General features: G+C 43.7%; 1 protein-coding gene across 1 annotated transcript; it reads right to left on the reverse strand.

Annotated features, from left to right (window-relative positions):
• Positions 1 to 7,813: 7,813 nt before the first annotated feature.
• On the reverse strand, positions 7,814 to 14,753 carry LOC134334487 (paired mesoderm homeobox protein 1-like). Its single transcript, XM_063016810.1, has 4 exons — positions 14,537 to 14,753; positions 10,750 to 10,925; positions 9,768 to 9,949; positions 7,814 to 8,394 (listed from the first exon to the last, which is right to left on the reverse strand). The coding sequence occupies exons 1-4, from the start codon at positions 14,751 to 14,753 to the stop codon at positions 8,262 to 8,264; spliced, it is 708 nt and encodes a 235-aa protein (XP_062872880.1). The 3' UTR covers positions 7,814 to 8,261.
• Positions 14,754 to 15,514: the final 761 nt, after the last annotated feature.

The following is a 15,514-nucleotide window of genomic DNA, read 5'->3' on the forward strand; positions in this document are numbered from 1 at the left end:
CTAACCGGCCCGCATGAGGTTCGTGGCAATTAAAAATTAGACGTAAATAAATGTACAGTACATCACACATACAATATAACAGGATTGATTTTGACGGGAGCGCTGTGTCTTTAAATATCCGCAAGTTTCGTTTTACGTGTGTGCGAGTGTATCGGGCTTCACCGTTCACCGAGTTTTTAACAAGACGTGAACTTCTGAAGTATTTATTTACTGAAGTCAGGTGTAACGCTGGTTAACGATCACAATTTAGGCTCTAAATCGCTGTTATGGTACTAAACTGAGAAATACATGAAGCTTCACTAACTAAACTGCAAAAGCAACAAGGATAAAGTTTAACACATCCAGAACTGAAGCAGTCAGGACCAGCTTTGTGATTTTAATAAGAAAATCCAACAATAACAAAGGACTGAAAAACAGCAAATGAGGTGATTTTACTAAAAAAAAATAGTGTAAAGTTTAAAAACCTGCACATTTTGTTCACATTTGTTTTCTTTTTTTTTTTTTTTTTTTTTTTTTTTTTTTTTTGCATTTGTTTGTTTAAATAGTAAAATAACGTAACAAGCCGTAGCCTAGTGGTTAGGGTACTGGACTAGTAATCAGAAGGTCGCTGGTTCAAGCCCCACCACTGCCTGGTTGCTGCTGGCCCTTAACCCTCAATTGCTCAGACTGTATACTGTAACTTTATTGTAAGTCACTTTGGATGAAGGCGTCTGCTAAATGCTGAAAATGTAAATAAAGAGATAAAATTAATATTGAGCAGAATTAAGTTCACCTTATTGGTCCGGCCCTTCACAACAGTCCCAGTTTCTTATGTGGCCCCTTCGAAAATTTAATTGCCCACCCCTGCCTTAACCACTAGGCTATAGCTGCCCCTCACCTCTGGAAGGAACCGGAACATCGACTGAGCCTTTCTTGACCAAGCCACACAAACGCTGTCATCTTCTGACTGACTGGGCACAAATTCCCACAGACTGACTTCAAAGTCTCGTGAGAAGCATCTCAATCTATTTTAATGCCGGTTGTTTTTGAAACGTCCGACAAGCTCATAATCAGGCGTCCGAATACTTTTGGCCATATCGAGCGAATTATGTGGCTCAAAGCGACTTACAATTGTGACTGAATACAGTTGGAGCAATTGAGGGTTAAGGGCCTCGCTCAGGGGCCAAACAGTGGCAACTTGGCAGTGGTGAGGCTTGAACCTGCAACCTTCTGATTACTAGTCCAGCACCTTAACCACTGAGCCAGCATGTAAATAACGTTCTATTATTTTTATCATCTTGTCCAGCCGTCAGTACAGCGGTACCTTGTAACTCGACATCCCTTAAACTCAAAATCTTTAAAACTCGACGCCCTTCGTGGACAAATTTGTTCCCTTAAACTCGACGTGTGTGTGAGCGCCGCACTAAATCTGCAGTGTGGCATAAGCGTCAGATCCAGGGTTACAGCTCCACATGTATCTGTGTTTATCTGGATTTTCCTCCCTGTTTCACTTTTAAACTTGTGTTACAGCTCCAGCTTCTGAGAAACGGTGAGAATCAGAATCAGCTTCTCCCAGAGTCTAAAACGCTTCTGGTTCAAAATAAAGCTTAACGTGGTTTAATGTAATAAAAGAAGGAGACAGGAGCACTAAACTTCTCTTCATTATTACTGCTCATAAGTTCCTCCACTAATCACATTCCTCACTCGCTGTTTTACTACAATAAGTCACGCTAAGCCTTGTGTACCGCCGTCACACTTCCAGCACAAAAGCGGTTTTGTCACTTCTCATGTGAATGCGCCGGTGCTGAAGGGAATACGGTATTCCAAGATCAAGCATCTCCATGATTAAGAAACGTCAGGAAACAATGAAGTAAAACTTCTATAAACTGCAGCTTTTATTGTATTTTTATAGATTTTTAACTGTTTTTTTATTGTATTTCAGTGTGTTTATATTATATTTGTGTTATTTTCAGTGTTTAAGTGTCAAAAACAACCTCATTATTTTACATGAGACTAAAATATCTGCAGCTCCACGGGACCATGGACGCTTTAACAGGTTTCCCAAACATCCTTATGGGAAAAAATACCTCGAAACTCAACGTCTTTAAAACTCGATGCCACTCGATACGTCGAGTTTTAAAGATGTGTGTAAATTCCCATCCTCATTCATTTACTTTTTCAGCATTTAGCAGACGCTTTTATTCAAAGCGACTTGCAGCACTGTGACCAGTACATATTGTCTAAGTAATTGAGGGTTAAGGGCCTTGCTCAAGGGCCCAACAGTGGCAACCTGGCAGTGGTGAGGACTGAACCAGCAATCTTCTGATTACTAGTCCAGCACCTTAACCACTAGGCTACAACTGCCCATTCCAGTAATCATCCCAATAACCGAGTCTTTCATGTGCCGTGGACCCACCAGCTTTCGGCTGGAATCTTTATGTGCCGAGGACGGCGTGAGCGAGAGCCTCTTCCCGAACGCCGCGGTCCTCTGAGGAACCCAAAAGCACCGGAGACGTTCCTCCTTCCTTCAGCCCATCAAACGGCCTCGTGCTTCCAGCTCAATGAGGCCTGAAGTTTCTTCTCCCGGTGGAGATACTCACACGTTAGTGGATTCTTAATGACGCGTATAGAAAACTGGAACTCAGAACGTCGTCCTGTTTCCATAGATACAGATAAACTACACGACCAAAAGTATTGGGACGCCTGAATAAATATCAAATTCATGTGTTTCAGCCACGACTGTGGTTTGAGCCACACTCAACAGCTCTGGAATGAACCGGAACGTCAACTGAGGCTTTCTTGACCGACATTAGTGCCTAGTCATTTTTTGACTGAACAGGCACAAATCCCCACAGACGTACTTCCCAATTAAAAGAAAACATATAATAGAATGCTATTAAAACAGCCACCTCTGTGTGATCCCTCAGCTAGAACAACAGTTACACTAGTGAGAAGCTTCTCACAAGACTTTGAAGTATGTCTGTGGGAATCTGTGCCCAAGAAAACCTCAGTCGATGTTCCAGTTCATCCCAGAGCTGATGAGTGGGGCTGAGGTCAGGGGTCTGTGCAGGACTTTGGAGTTTCATGCCGGAACAGGAAAGGGCCATCCCTAAACTGTTGCCGCAAAGTTCAAGCCTATCATTTCCTTTATTCCTTTTTTTTCTGATTGTTAAGGGCCTTGCCCAGGGGCCCAACAGTGACAGCATGGAGGTGGTGGGGCTTGAATCAGCAACCTTCTGATTACTAGTCAAGTACCTTAACCACTGAGCTACCACTGCCCTCTTTTCAAACCCTGGAAGGTGTTAAGTGCTAAGCTGAAGTGGCTCATAAGTCAATCTGCAGATATGCTGTTGTAGAAAGTCTGATGAGTTTGGCCCCTTGCGGAGGCCCCAAGCCAACCAAAATGTTAACAAGTGCACTGAAACAAAATCTGAGCGAATTTAAAACCTCGGTGGATCAAAAACCCTGATTTTTTTTATAGTTTCCGCCTCAACCTTCCACCCCAAAAAACCCCAAAGGTCCCAGACAGTCGTGCCCCGCCCCTCCTCCTCTTTTATTGCCCCCCCCCCCCACGTCTCTGAGGTCATCCAGGGTCACAGGCAATCAGCGGACCGAGGGGGCCGACAGCCACGTAAACAAGCTCGCTTCGAGCGCTGGAAACACCCCGCGGCCACTTCAACTCCAAACCACCGCTTCCTGTGCCATAAACACCGTGTTTTCAGAGTAAACAAGCCTCCCCGGGCTCCTCGGGAAGAAAGGGAAATAAAAACGAGGAGCCGCGCCGTTCAGACTCTCAGAAGGGATCAGGTTCAACGCTCCACGTCGAGGAGTCCATCATCAGGCCGTAAAACACGCCGGCGGATCTCTGGAAGCGATTCGACGGCTTGTTTTCCTCCCGGGTTTTTAATCGCTTCTTCTCTGCGATCTGCGTCCAAAGCAAACACGCGGGCGGGGTCGAGAGACGGCGGGTGAGTTAGCGCATCCTCACCCTCGGCGACCGGGGGAGCTTTGTCTAACGTTTTTAAGAAAGAGGAGACGGGTGATGGGTGATGGGTGGTGCGGAGGCTGGAAGAACATCCACAGTGTCACAGAACGATGGGAAAAAAACAAAAGCAGCTTCAGCAGCACATAACTGGACTCCCGAGCAGCACTGCTCAAACTGGAACAGTGGAATTTTGAGATGCATTGGGACTCATTTTCACCACCATTTGGAGCGTCTCTCTCTTTCTCGTCCCTGCTGCCACCCCCCACTTAAGAACGAGGAGGGCGTGGCTGTCACGCGCCCTGTCCAACACCCAACTGCCGGAGAACTCTTCTTTTCACCTGCCAGGGGCGGAGTCTCAGCTCAGAGGTTAAGGTACTGAACTAGTAATCAGAAGGCTCCAGGTTCGAGCCCCACATCAGCCAAGTTGCCACTGTTGGGCTCCTGAGTAAGGCCCCTCAACTTTCAGTTTTGTATCTGCCATCCGTGATCAGCCGTCCCACATGAGGTCATAATTTCCCCAGCAACGAGAAACCCTCCCTGTACAGACACACAGCCAATCATACGTCTGTGTAGGCGCCCGCCTGGCCGATAGCAGAGCTGAGATTTGAACCTAAGAGCTCGAGATCTCAGCACTGGTGGGCTAGCGTGTTCTACCGCTGTGCCACCCGAGCGCCACCTTGTACTCATTTTCTTCAGACATGAGAACACTTGTCAAAAAATGCTGAATTATTAATTCTGTTTCTGCTTTTTCTCCCTTTCTCTCCCAGTTTAGTCATACCCAGTTCCTCTTCCTCTGCTGGAGACCCCGATGGCGTACAAAGAGGGTATATTCTCCTGACACGCCCTCCCTTAGACACATGTGTGCTCCACCGCCCCCTTCTTATCCCCCCGTACTTCGGTGGATCGGTGCGTGAGGTCGGTCTCTCGCATGGAGAGTCACGCGCTGATCTCCACGTTCCTCCACTTCTGTACAGGCACCTCGGGCTACTAACCAGGGTCCTTACACAACCTCAAAGACCCCACCCACCTTTTAGTCCTGCGCCCGCTAGGGGGCGCCCAGCTTAGACTCGAACTGGTGTGCCAGCGGAATATCCCGCCGTGCCACCTGGGCGCCGTTTGCTTGTTTTAATCATTCCAAATATCACATTCGCCCCAGTCCCTTCAACTGCTGGAGCAGCTTGTTTGTTTACGTTCTCTCTCTCTGTTTGTGTTTAATTTGAACCGAATGACATCACAGAATGTAAGAAACATCTGGATCGTGTTTTCCTGGAATATTTCACCTAACTGTACAGAACCTGTAATTAGATGGAGCGTTTCCAAAAAAGTTGGGACGTTTTGCAAAATACAGTAAAAAAGAAGAATCTGAAGTATTATTTCTCTTAGATCTTTATTTAACCGATAAAAGCAGACAGAAAAGGTTTCCAATGTTTTACTGATCAGCTTTATTGCCGTTCGTAAATATAAACACATTCCAAAAAAGTTGGGACGGGGGCGTGTTCCCCCTGTGTTCCATCAGCGTTCCTATTAATGAGACTTTTTAATGCTTTGGGAACTGAACACAGTAAGTGTTGCAGGTTTTTTTTGCTTGACCCAAGACTTGTTTTGAAGTAGGTCTGTGGGAATTTGTGTCCGTTCAGTCAAACGAGCGTCTGTACAACTTGATGAACTCATGCTGATAGAGCAGACGGGCGTGGCCGTGCATGACGAAGTGAAACGCTGTGCTGTGGAAAAGCACTTCACACAAGAGCTGAAACACACCAGAGAGAATGGAATCCAACGGTAAGCCTATTTCCAACCAAACGGTACGATTCATCAGGAGAGAATATACACTATATAGCCAAAAGTATTGGGACACCTGACTGGAACAAACTGTTTTAAAACAGAGCGACCTCTGTGTGATCTTACAGCTAGAACTACAGCCCACAAGACTTTGACTGGACTATGTCTGTGGGAATTTGTGCCCATCAGTCAAAATATGACAGCATTTGTATAGCTGGGCACTACTTCTTTATTATTCAGTAGGAGTTCCGGTTCATCCCAGAGCTGTTGAGTGGTGCAGGACACTCAACCGAGCTTTTAGGCCTTCCCTAAACTGTTGCTTTAAAGTCGTAAGCACATAATCTCCTTTATACAAACCAGGCAGATTTTTTTTAATATAGTGACTTTATTAGGGCTCATTTGAAGTATACGTGGAACAGACGGGGTGGTGCAGGGGCACAGCAGGCTGTGTAGGTGCAGCACAGCACCAGGGTTATGCAGATTTGGGTTTGAACCGTCACCACCAGATCAGAATGGATCGATCCACTCGCATCCTTTCGAAAAGTCCGTGTCTGTGTCATTCCCGTATTTAGGCTGTGGAATTTGGGTTGTTATGGTGTGGGTGTGTGTGTGGGGTGGGTGCAGTTACTGTGGAGGTGCAGTACAGCACCAGGGTAACGTGGACCTGGGTTCGAACCGCGATTGCAGTCACCAGTTGTGTGATCAGAATGGATCGATCCACTCGCATCCTTTCGAAAAGTCCATGTCTGTGTCGTTCCTGTATTCAGGATGTGGAATTTGGGTTGTGGGGGTGTGTGGGTGTGTGTGGGTGTGTGTGTGTGGGTGTACAGCTACTTTGGGGTCACCTGTGCATATTTAAATGCTTTAATTCTACAACCCCAAATCTGAAAAAGTTGGGACAGTATGGAAAAAGCAAATAAAATAAAAACACAGAGTTTCTTACATGGACTTTTATTTGATGTCAGACAGGATGAACCTGAGATATTTCATCTTTCATCTGCTCAACTTCATTTCATTTATTAATAAACATCCATTCCTGCATTTCAGGCCTGCAACACATTCCAAAAAAAAGTTGGGACACTAAAGAATTTACCGCTTTGTAATGCTGCCGTTCCTTTTCACCGCTTAAAAGAGGTTTTGGCACCGAGGAGACCAAGTGATTTAGAGTTTCAGCTAAAAAAGACCTGGAATGCTGATTCATCTGACCACAATACACGTTTCCACTGTGGGATGGTCCACCCTAGATGCTTTAGAGCCCAGAGAAGTCAATGTCACTTCTGGACATGGTTAACATAAGGCTTCTTTTTTGCACAGTAAAGTGTTACGTATGATTTGTGCAGTAACTCTGTATTGTAGAGCTTGATAAAGGTTTGATAAACTAATCCCTCACCATGTGGTTATATCAGCTAGTGTTGAGTGGAGGTTCTTGATGCGGCGCCGTCTGAGGGATGGAAGATCACGAGCGTTCAGATTAAGCTCGCACCCTTGACCTTTACACACTAAAATTCCTCCCGATTCCTTGAATGGTTTAATGATATTCTGCACTGTAGAGGGAGAACATGCAAATCCCTTCCAATCTTTCTTTGAGGTTCATTGTTTTTAAACATTTCAATCATTTTCTCACACATTTGTGGACAAACTGGATCCTCTGATCATCTTCACTCATCAGAGACTCTCAGCCTTTCCTGGTGCTGCTTTTGTACCAAACCATGATCACAATCACCTGTTCACATCACATCATTATTTAGTGTTTTCACCTCATTGCCAGTCCTAAATTCACCCGTCCCAACTTTTTTTGGAATGTGTTGCAGGCCTGAAATGCAGGAATGGATGTTTATTAATAAATGAAATGAAGTTGAGCAGATAAAAGATTAAATATCTCAGCTTCATCCTGTCTGACATCTAATAAAAGTCAAAGTCAATGTAAGAAACTCTGTGTTTTTATTTTATTTACATTTTCCATGCTGTCCCAACTTTTTCTGATTAGAGGTTGTACATCCAGCTGCTAGTTAATATAAAACTCATAAATGAAATCATTTCTTCATTATAAAAGTACAATTTAACGTGATTAATAATAAAACATCTTCAGTTCAGGATTATTCTGAGAAACTCGTTGTCCTTCCCGATGGTTTATAGTCTGATTAGAACCCGGGAGAAATCCAGCACGAATCCTGACGACCCCCGAGGGTCGGAGCTGCGTGCAGATTAAAATCCACCGAGCTGCTCGGTCGTCTCTGCAGTCGCGCCCTGACACACATCCCAAACATGAAAACACTTTTTCCGTTCCGTATTTTCCAAAATCTCCAGAGTCGTCCGGAAACTGAAGGTCATTTTTTTCTCCCTCTCACCCACACATCAGGACCGGCTGCCAAAACGACGACAGCGCTTTACGAGAATCGCCAAGTTTTTCCTGCTGTTGTTTTTAAATGAAACGTAAGTCCGAACACAGAGCGTCTTTGTGCCGCGCCGCACCGCCCGCGTTTGGCTTGGCGCTCCTCTCCGGCGCTCCTCTCCGGCCTCAGTTGACGGTGGGCACCTGGTTCATGCTGTACTCTTTAGCCTTGAGTCTCAGGTTGGCGATGCTGTTGGCCATGTTCACGCCCTGCGCCGCGTTGCCGCCCGTACAGGACGGCGGGTAGGTGGACATGGCGCTGAGGAGCAGAAAGAAGTCTGGGTCAGAATGTTTTTCAGACAAAACAGTCACGAGTGACGCAAACGACTAAAGTGAGCGGTTCTGACCAGGGTTCGGGGGTGATGTTAGTGTTTCCCTCTCTTCCAACCACAGGTCCGACCGACCACGGCAACGTCCAGCATCAATAAAGACCGGACAGGTTCCTCGAGGTCATGAAGGGTTCTAAATGAGATGTTTATTGTCCATTTCAGAACTAGTGGCACCCTCGGACAGTATATTGAGGGTTAAGGGCCTTGCTCAGGCGTCCAACAGTGGCAACCTGGCAGTGGTGAGGCTTAAACGTAGTCCAGTACCTTAAGCACTAGGCTACAACTGGTCCTCATACCAGACTTGGTACAGCTTTTATTCCAGATGCCCCTCCTGATGCAACACTCCTATTTCTATCCAGTCCTGGGACCTGCACTGAGAGCGCACTAACCAGTGCAACTCCAATACCTAGGCTGCTACGGCCACGCCCCATCCTCTAGTATAGTTTAGGTGGCGCCACCTGAGCGCCCAATAAATAAATGATAAATAAGATCTAGGGTGCTATCGACTGGCTGGGCGTCTAAAAAAGGAAGGAGGTGCCGGTATGCCCTCTGTGATGGTTTGGCACCCTGTCCAGGGTGTTCCTATTTCTATCCGGGCCTGGGACCTGCACTGGGAGTGCGCTGACGAGTGCAACTCTAGTAGCTAGGCTGTTTCGGCCACGCCCCCTTCCTCGGACACTATCCAATCATGTCCATGCAGACGGTCGACCAGGGAATCCTTGAGCCACAGATATCAGCACTAGTGGGTTCAGGAGGGAGCCTGAAGCCCTAAGATGAATTGGCGCCTTGTCCATGGTGTTCCTGCCTTGCAGGCAGTGTTTCCCAGTAGAACCGGACCCACCATGACCCTGACCATTTGTATTTTACGTTTTTTGTTGTCGACTTGAGTAATTAGGAACTGTTAACTGAGCATTAAACTTCTTAGGTGGCACGTCAGACCAAAATCTTTTCCTTCAACCTAAGCACGAATGTAAGGGAGCTGAAGTTTACTGGACGTTACAACATGCTGACTGGAGTTTTTGGTGGATAATCGAGTGGGTTTGGGGTCGTTTTTCCCAAAAGAAAAACCTGGCAACCTTGTAGGGGTTCACAGAGTTTATTAATGAAAGGAAAATATTTTCACTTTATTATCGTTGGATTTTCTGATCGTTTCAAAGTGAGATCAAAGTGAGATCAGTTACGTTAGATTTGACCCTTTTTTTTTCCAGGGGTGCCAGTACATTTGGAGCTGACTGTATCTAAATGTGTCTAGTATAAACTAAGCTGTGCAGGATGGGGGGGAAAGGGGGGGGCAGGACATTACCTGTACGGAGGTGAGCTTCCCCAGGACAGGAAATCGCCCGGTCTCGGAGCCGGGCGCGGTACCATCGGCTGCTCCACCGACGTCACGTCACCCGAGTACGATTTCAGCAACGAGGTGCTTTTACTGGCCAGCAGGGCGCGCTCGTTACGCCGAAATTTAGCCCTTCTGTTCTGGAACCACACCTGTAACAGCACGAGAGAGAGAGAGATATTACGTTTACATTATCAGCATTTAGCAGATGCTATACTGTCGAAGCAATTGAGAGTTAAGTGCCTTGCTCAAGGGCCCAATAGTGGCAATTCTGGCAGTGGCGGTGCTTGAACCAGCGACCTTTCGATTACTAGTCCAGTATCTTAGCCACTAGGCTACAACTTCCCACAAAATAGAGAAAGTAAGAAAACAACTAGGATTGCAACGACACTATATGACCAAAAGTATTTGGACACCAGACCATGAGCTTGTCGGACGTCACGTTTCAGTCGGTGTTCTGGTTCATCCCAGAGCTGTTGAGTGGGGCTGAGGTCAGGGGCTCTGTGCAGGACACTGGAGTTTCTTTAAACCAGAACAGGAAAGGACCTTCCTTAAACTTGTTGCAAAGTGAAGGTATGTAATTTCCTTAATATGATTAATTTTTTACACCTGTTAGTGGCTGAAACATGTGAATTCAATAATTAGAAGGGGCGTCCCAATACTTTTGTCCATATAGTGTATGTATCAAATAATATACATTTACATTTTTGAGACGCTTTTATCCAAAGTGACTTGCAGTACCGTGACAGTATATAATGTCTAAGCTATTCAGGGTTAAGTGCCTTGCTCAAGGGCCCAATAGTGGAAACCTGGCAGTGGTGGGGCTTGAACCATTGACCTTCTGCTTACTAGTCCAATACCTTAACCACTAGGCTACAACGTCCCGATTTAAACAAAGCTCAAAAAGCTGCTACAGTTAGTGATGGACTGGCAGCAGATTTGAGTCGCTGACCTGCACTCGAGCCTCGGTGAGGTTCACCCTGCGCGCCAGATCCTCCCTGACGAAGGCGTCGGGGTAATGCGTCCTCTCGAACACCCTCTCCAGCGCCTGGAGCTGACTGCTGTTAAACGTCGTCCTGTTCCTGCGCTGCTTCCTCTTCTTCTTCTCCTCTGAGTTCAGCTGCTCATCTGAAAAACACACATTCAAACAGTCCGACGTGATCGACATGAAATGTGGCCACTGTTTCTTTAATTTGCTGTTTGTTACGCCTAAAGCAGCGCTAATCTAGAAAGTTTTCATTCATCAGAAGCCAGTTTGGGCCATTTTTGCATTTTTCCTTTTGTATCCTACACTGTTAATGAAGATGAGTGCGCAACCAAGAACAAAGAAACCAAAAACGCTTCGATTCGTATGAAGTCATGTGCCTCTGCTGGACAATTAATCTGCTGGACAAAAATTTCCAAACATATAAAAATGTGCCACATATTTTACAGCATTTGTGAATCCACCTGCTTGTGTGAATCAGCCTTTTCAACATGACAATAATGACGAGTAAATATGGGTCCACACTTACTTATGAACACTTAGAAGCTGATTAAGAATCAGTGTCAGCAGCTCCTGTCCAGATACATAAACCTGACCGACAGCATTCAGTGTAAATCATCAGAATAAGGTCAGTGTGATGCCGAATAGCAATACAGTCAACTGAAGCTCTGCTCTGTTAAACGAATAGGTACAAATTCCCACAGACAAACTCGTCCCAGAGGAGAGGATCCACTAGCCGCAAAGGTGGGGCGACTCCATAAAAGTGGGGACGTCATCGGCCTTCGTGGGTCACGCTGGGTCAGGTATTTTGTCAAAACACTGATCCACACTTATAAAAGGCAGTTGTAGCCTAGTGGTTAAAGAACTGGACTAGTAATCGAAAGGTCGCTGGTTCAAGCCCCACCACTGTGCCACTGTGGGGCCCTTGAGCAAGGCCCTTAACCCTCAATTGCTTAGATTGAATTCTGTCAAAGTACTAGGATAAAAGCATCTGCTAAACGCTGCAAATGTAAAAGGACTCGATTTCTTAATCTTTTCAATGTAATTTATTAAACTAGAGCTGGAAACGTACGTGTGCTTAGCAATAACAACCCACCTCTCACCAGAATGAAGAAAATATGGACAAACTGTTCGGGAACATAAAATATTTGAATAAAATAGGAATCAGAGCTTTTTGCTCCTCAGGCGTTTGCTATTAGTGTTGTTTGAAAAGAATTTGACTGATTTGTGCTTATTATTATTATTATTATTCATCCACAAGAGTAAAACAGCCGATTTTCTTCAGTGTTGAGAGATCATTCGTGGGTTCATATGTCGTGAGAATTCGAGTTCTTTCTCCCAGCCTGTAACCCTAACAGAGGCTGAATCAGAACTCCTACTAGTATCGTCTAGTATATATATACTAATAAATATACTCACAAACTAAATATACTCACTTAATTAAAGCTAATCTCCTGGCAGGGTCAATGTGACAGAAAGCGAAATCAGCTCAGGCCTTTAAATAGCCCATCAGTGTGTAATAATAGTGATCAGTGTTGTATAAACACACTGTATATCACACATGCATGACAGTAAAGTATAATACAGTATCAGGAACACGTTTTATCACCATGCCCCCCTCCAATCTGTGTCCAATCTAAAGCTTAGAATAGAATAGAATAGAATATATTCAATATATTAAGTATTCTGATGATTCTGATTCTGAATAGAACACTTTTATTTGTCATATATACACATACACGTGTACAGTACACAGAATTCTTTCTTTGTGCATCCCAGCTTGTTTGGAAGTCTGTTTGGGGCCTTGTTCAAGGACCCAACAGTGGCTGAATGGCAGAGCTGGATTTGAACCCTCAACCTTTCAATTGATAACCCAAAGCTCTACCCACCAGGCTACCACCGTCACGTAGCTTACTAGACGTGCCAAAATCACCCGGTCCTGTTTCTGCTGGTTCTTGGGTAACATCTGACCAACCAAACATTTCTTGTCCCTAAGTGAATCATCTACGTTGCTGTATGTATATTTTTGTATATTTTTGACCTGTCCTACATTGCCAAAGCTTTGGATAGAGTATAAAGTGCTGCTTTTGGAGCAGAAGCTTCATTCTTATGTGTCAAATGTATTATAAATTCACAATTGTATAATAATAATAATAATAATAATAATAATAATAATAATAACAATAATAATAATAATAATAATAATAATAATAATAATAATAATAATAATAAAACTGGTTGAGGATCTCTTCCAGCCATTAAAATCTTCCAGTCATTAAAATCAGTCTTGTACAAGTGTATTAATAGTTCAGCATTTTTCTGAGGAGATTTTTTTTCTAATATATTGCAAAGATATTATTTACCCTTTTTTCCTCTTATTTTTTTTTAAACAGTTTAACAGGAAAATTTTATTTATAATTAAAATTAGAACCATAATCTTCCCGTTAGACCCAATATTACAGAACCAATCCCAGCAGAACTGATTCCTAAAATATTCTTAGATTCATTTTAGTTCCATGGTAAAATAACTTAATATTTCAGGATTGTTGTGAATGTTTTATCATTTTATTCATGTAAATATTTTATTAATTTATTTATGTAATGCAGAGTAATATTATTGTACAGAACGGAGCGCAAATTCGCTTTTCGCCTTTCTTACTGAATCCGAACGAGAAATTCTTACTAGTTTTACATTTTTTTCTGTTTGTGCTGTTTTTAACAGACATCTAATTAAAAATACATTTTATTTCCATACTTTTCTTCTCTGTTTTTGTGTTTTGGACAGAATAACAATCTTTTACTAAACAGGATCAGAATAAAACCTCAGACGGTTCAGTATAAAAGGCTTTCTTAAAGTTTTATTAAATGTACATTAATAAATCGGTTATTACGAGGCCCTAATCACAAAATATGTGGACGCGTTCAAAATGCTGATGTAAATATGATAAATAAATAAACACATTCCTCTATTTAATGTCTTTAATGTAAGGTCAGGATCCGTCAGTGCTCCCATCAGTAGCTGATACGGCAGGAATGTTTTGGAATGGCAGGACCCCCTTCCACCCCCATCCTGGTAGATTTGCCCACCAATGTTTAGTCCATGCTCCATTGGGTTATAATTATAATAATAATAATAATTAATGAAAACTGAACCATGTTTCCCAATATTATACAGAAAAGGAGTTTTAAGTACGTTTTAAAATTCTGTATTTATAACAAATGAAGCGCTTTGCTTTGCTGTAGAGATCTTGTGTGTTGTGTTTCGTTTTTGCATCATAGAACAGTAGTCAAGTATTTAGATTTATGGATTATTTTAATGCAATTGTTGGAAAATATTTTAAAATAACTTTTTTCTTTTATTTCTTCTTATTACACGTTAAGTTTACAAAAACTGTTTATAAACTGAATTTACGCACGTTGGATTTGCGCAACATTCCAACACAAATACATAAAAACAGTTTGTTAGGTTACAACAACGTGTTGCTTGTAAACTTTTGGTCACAGTTGTGTTTAATTAAACGCACTTTATTCCTAATAAAATTGTTTAAACGTGTATTAAGCACTTAAATTCATGCATGTCCAGATTTGGTAGGTTATGATAAACTGTTACGAGTTAATTTGACAGCACGAGTAGATTCCACCCCAATACTACCACTACTATTATTATTATTATTATTATTATTATTATTATTATTATTATTCATGATGATGATGATGATGATGATGATGATGAGTGTGTCCCTGGTTCACTTACTGTCCTGCTGCGCGGTGTCGCTGCCGCTGGTGAGTCCCGGGGACTCGAGGCTGTTGGTCCCCGGGTCCGCGCCGCTTTCCTCCCCCTGAGCTCCCACCATCTCCCGCGCTTCCTCCAGATCCAACAAGTGACTCACAGAAAAGTTCTTCTTGGCCTGTAAATGTTCCAGGTTTGCAGTGATCGTTCTGTCCATTACATGCGCATAACCAGAAGTCATGACTCAAACTGCGAGGACCGGAGAGAGGATCGGGCTGCTGCGTCCAGAGCGCATGGACGAACCGCCGAAAAGTTCTCAGATCAGCCAAAACGAACCAAAACACAAAACCAACTCACTCCAGAAAACCAAATCCAGTTCAGATTTAGACTCCTGTTCGGGATCTGTTAGAGGTTTAAGATCAGTCCGGGTCTGGTCGTGCGTTCTGATGCGTCCCTCTCCATTCCAGTTCCGCTTCGCACCAAAAACAACGCACAACTCATGAGATGGACGGATAATGAGGAACTCTCTTAATTACGTGGCGAGCTCGCTGTTTTCTTTCCTCCTTTAGTCGTTTATGACTTTTTACAAAGTGCTCCAAGTTATTTTTTACCCCCCCTGACCCACCCTGAGCGCACGCACAGCCTACATTACACCCCAATGAGGTGGAGCTTCAGGGACATGGACATGTGCGCAACCAGCGGAGACGAACGACGATTTTGCGCAGAAGAATCAAACGAAAAATCGGTATAATCGATTCGGTATCAATCTTCAACTAATATAAGAGCAATCTAAACATGAAGCACAAAAACCAGGCCAGAGAATACAGTCAGTTTGTGTATCTCGGTAATGTGGGTGTCTCGCAGCTTCTTGTTTCCTGGAGACATAGGTTCCTCGCCTTTAATCACTATCTGGAATGAATTTGGCACGTTCTCCTTTTCTGTGATTCCAGACCACATCCCTAAAAAATAGGCCTACTCCTCAGGGTGAATGTAAGATGCCTA

The sequence above is a fragment of the Trichomycterus rosablanca genome, chromosome 20 (assembly GCF_030014385.1).
Source record: "Trichomycterus rosablanca isolate fTriRos1 chromosome 20, fTriRos1.hap1, whole genome shotgun sequence".
NCBI classification, from domain to species: domain Eukaryota; kingdom Metazoa; phylum Chordata; class Actinopteri; order Siluriformes; family Trichomycteridae; genus Trichomycterus; species Trichomycterus rosablanca.

Bases quoted from the DNA above. Each gene is read 5' to 3' on its own strand.
- LOC134334487 (XM_063016810.1), bottom strand. From the start codon at position 14,753: ATGACTTCTGGTTATGCGCATGTAATGGACAGAACGATCACTGCAAAC. The intron at 10,926-14,536 runs GTAAGTGAACCA...TGTGTTTTTCAG, and splicing joins CGACACCGCGCAGCAGGACA to ATGAGCAGCTGAACTCAGAG. The intron at 9,950-10,749 runs GTCAGCGACTCA...GTGCTGTTACAG, and splicing joins TCACCGAGGCTCGAGTGCAG to GTGTGGTTCCAGAACAGAAG.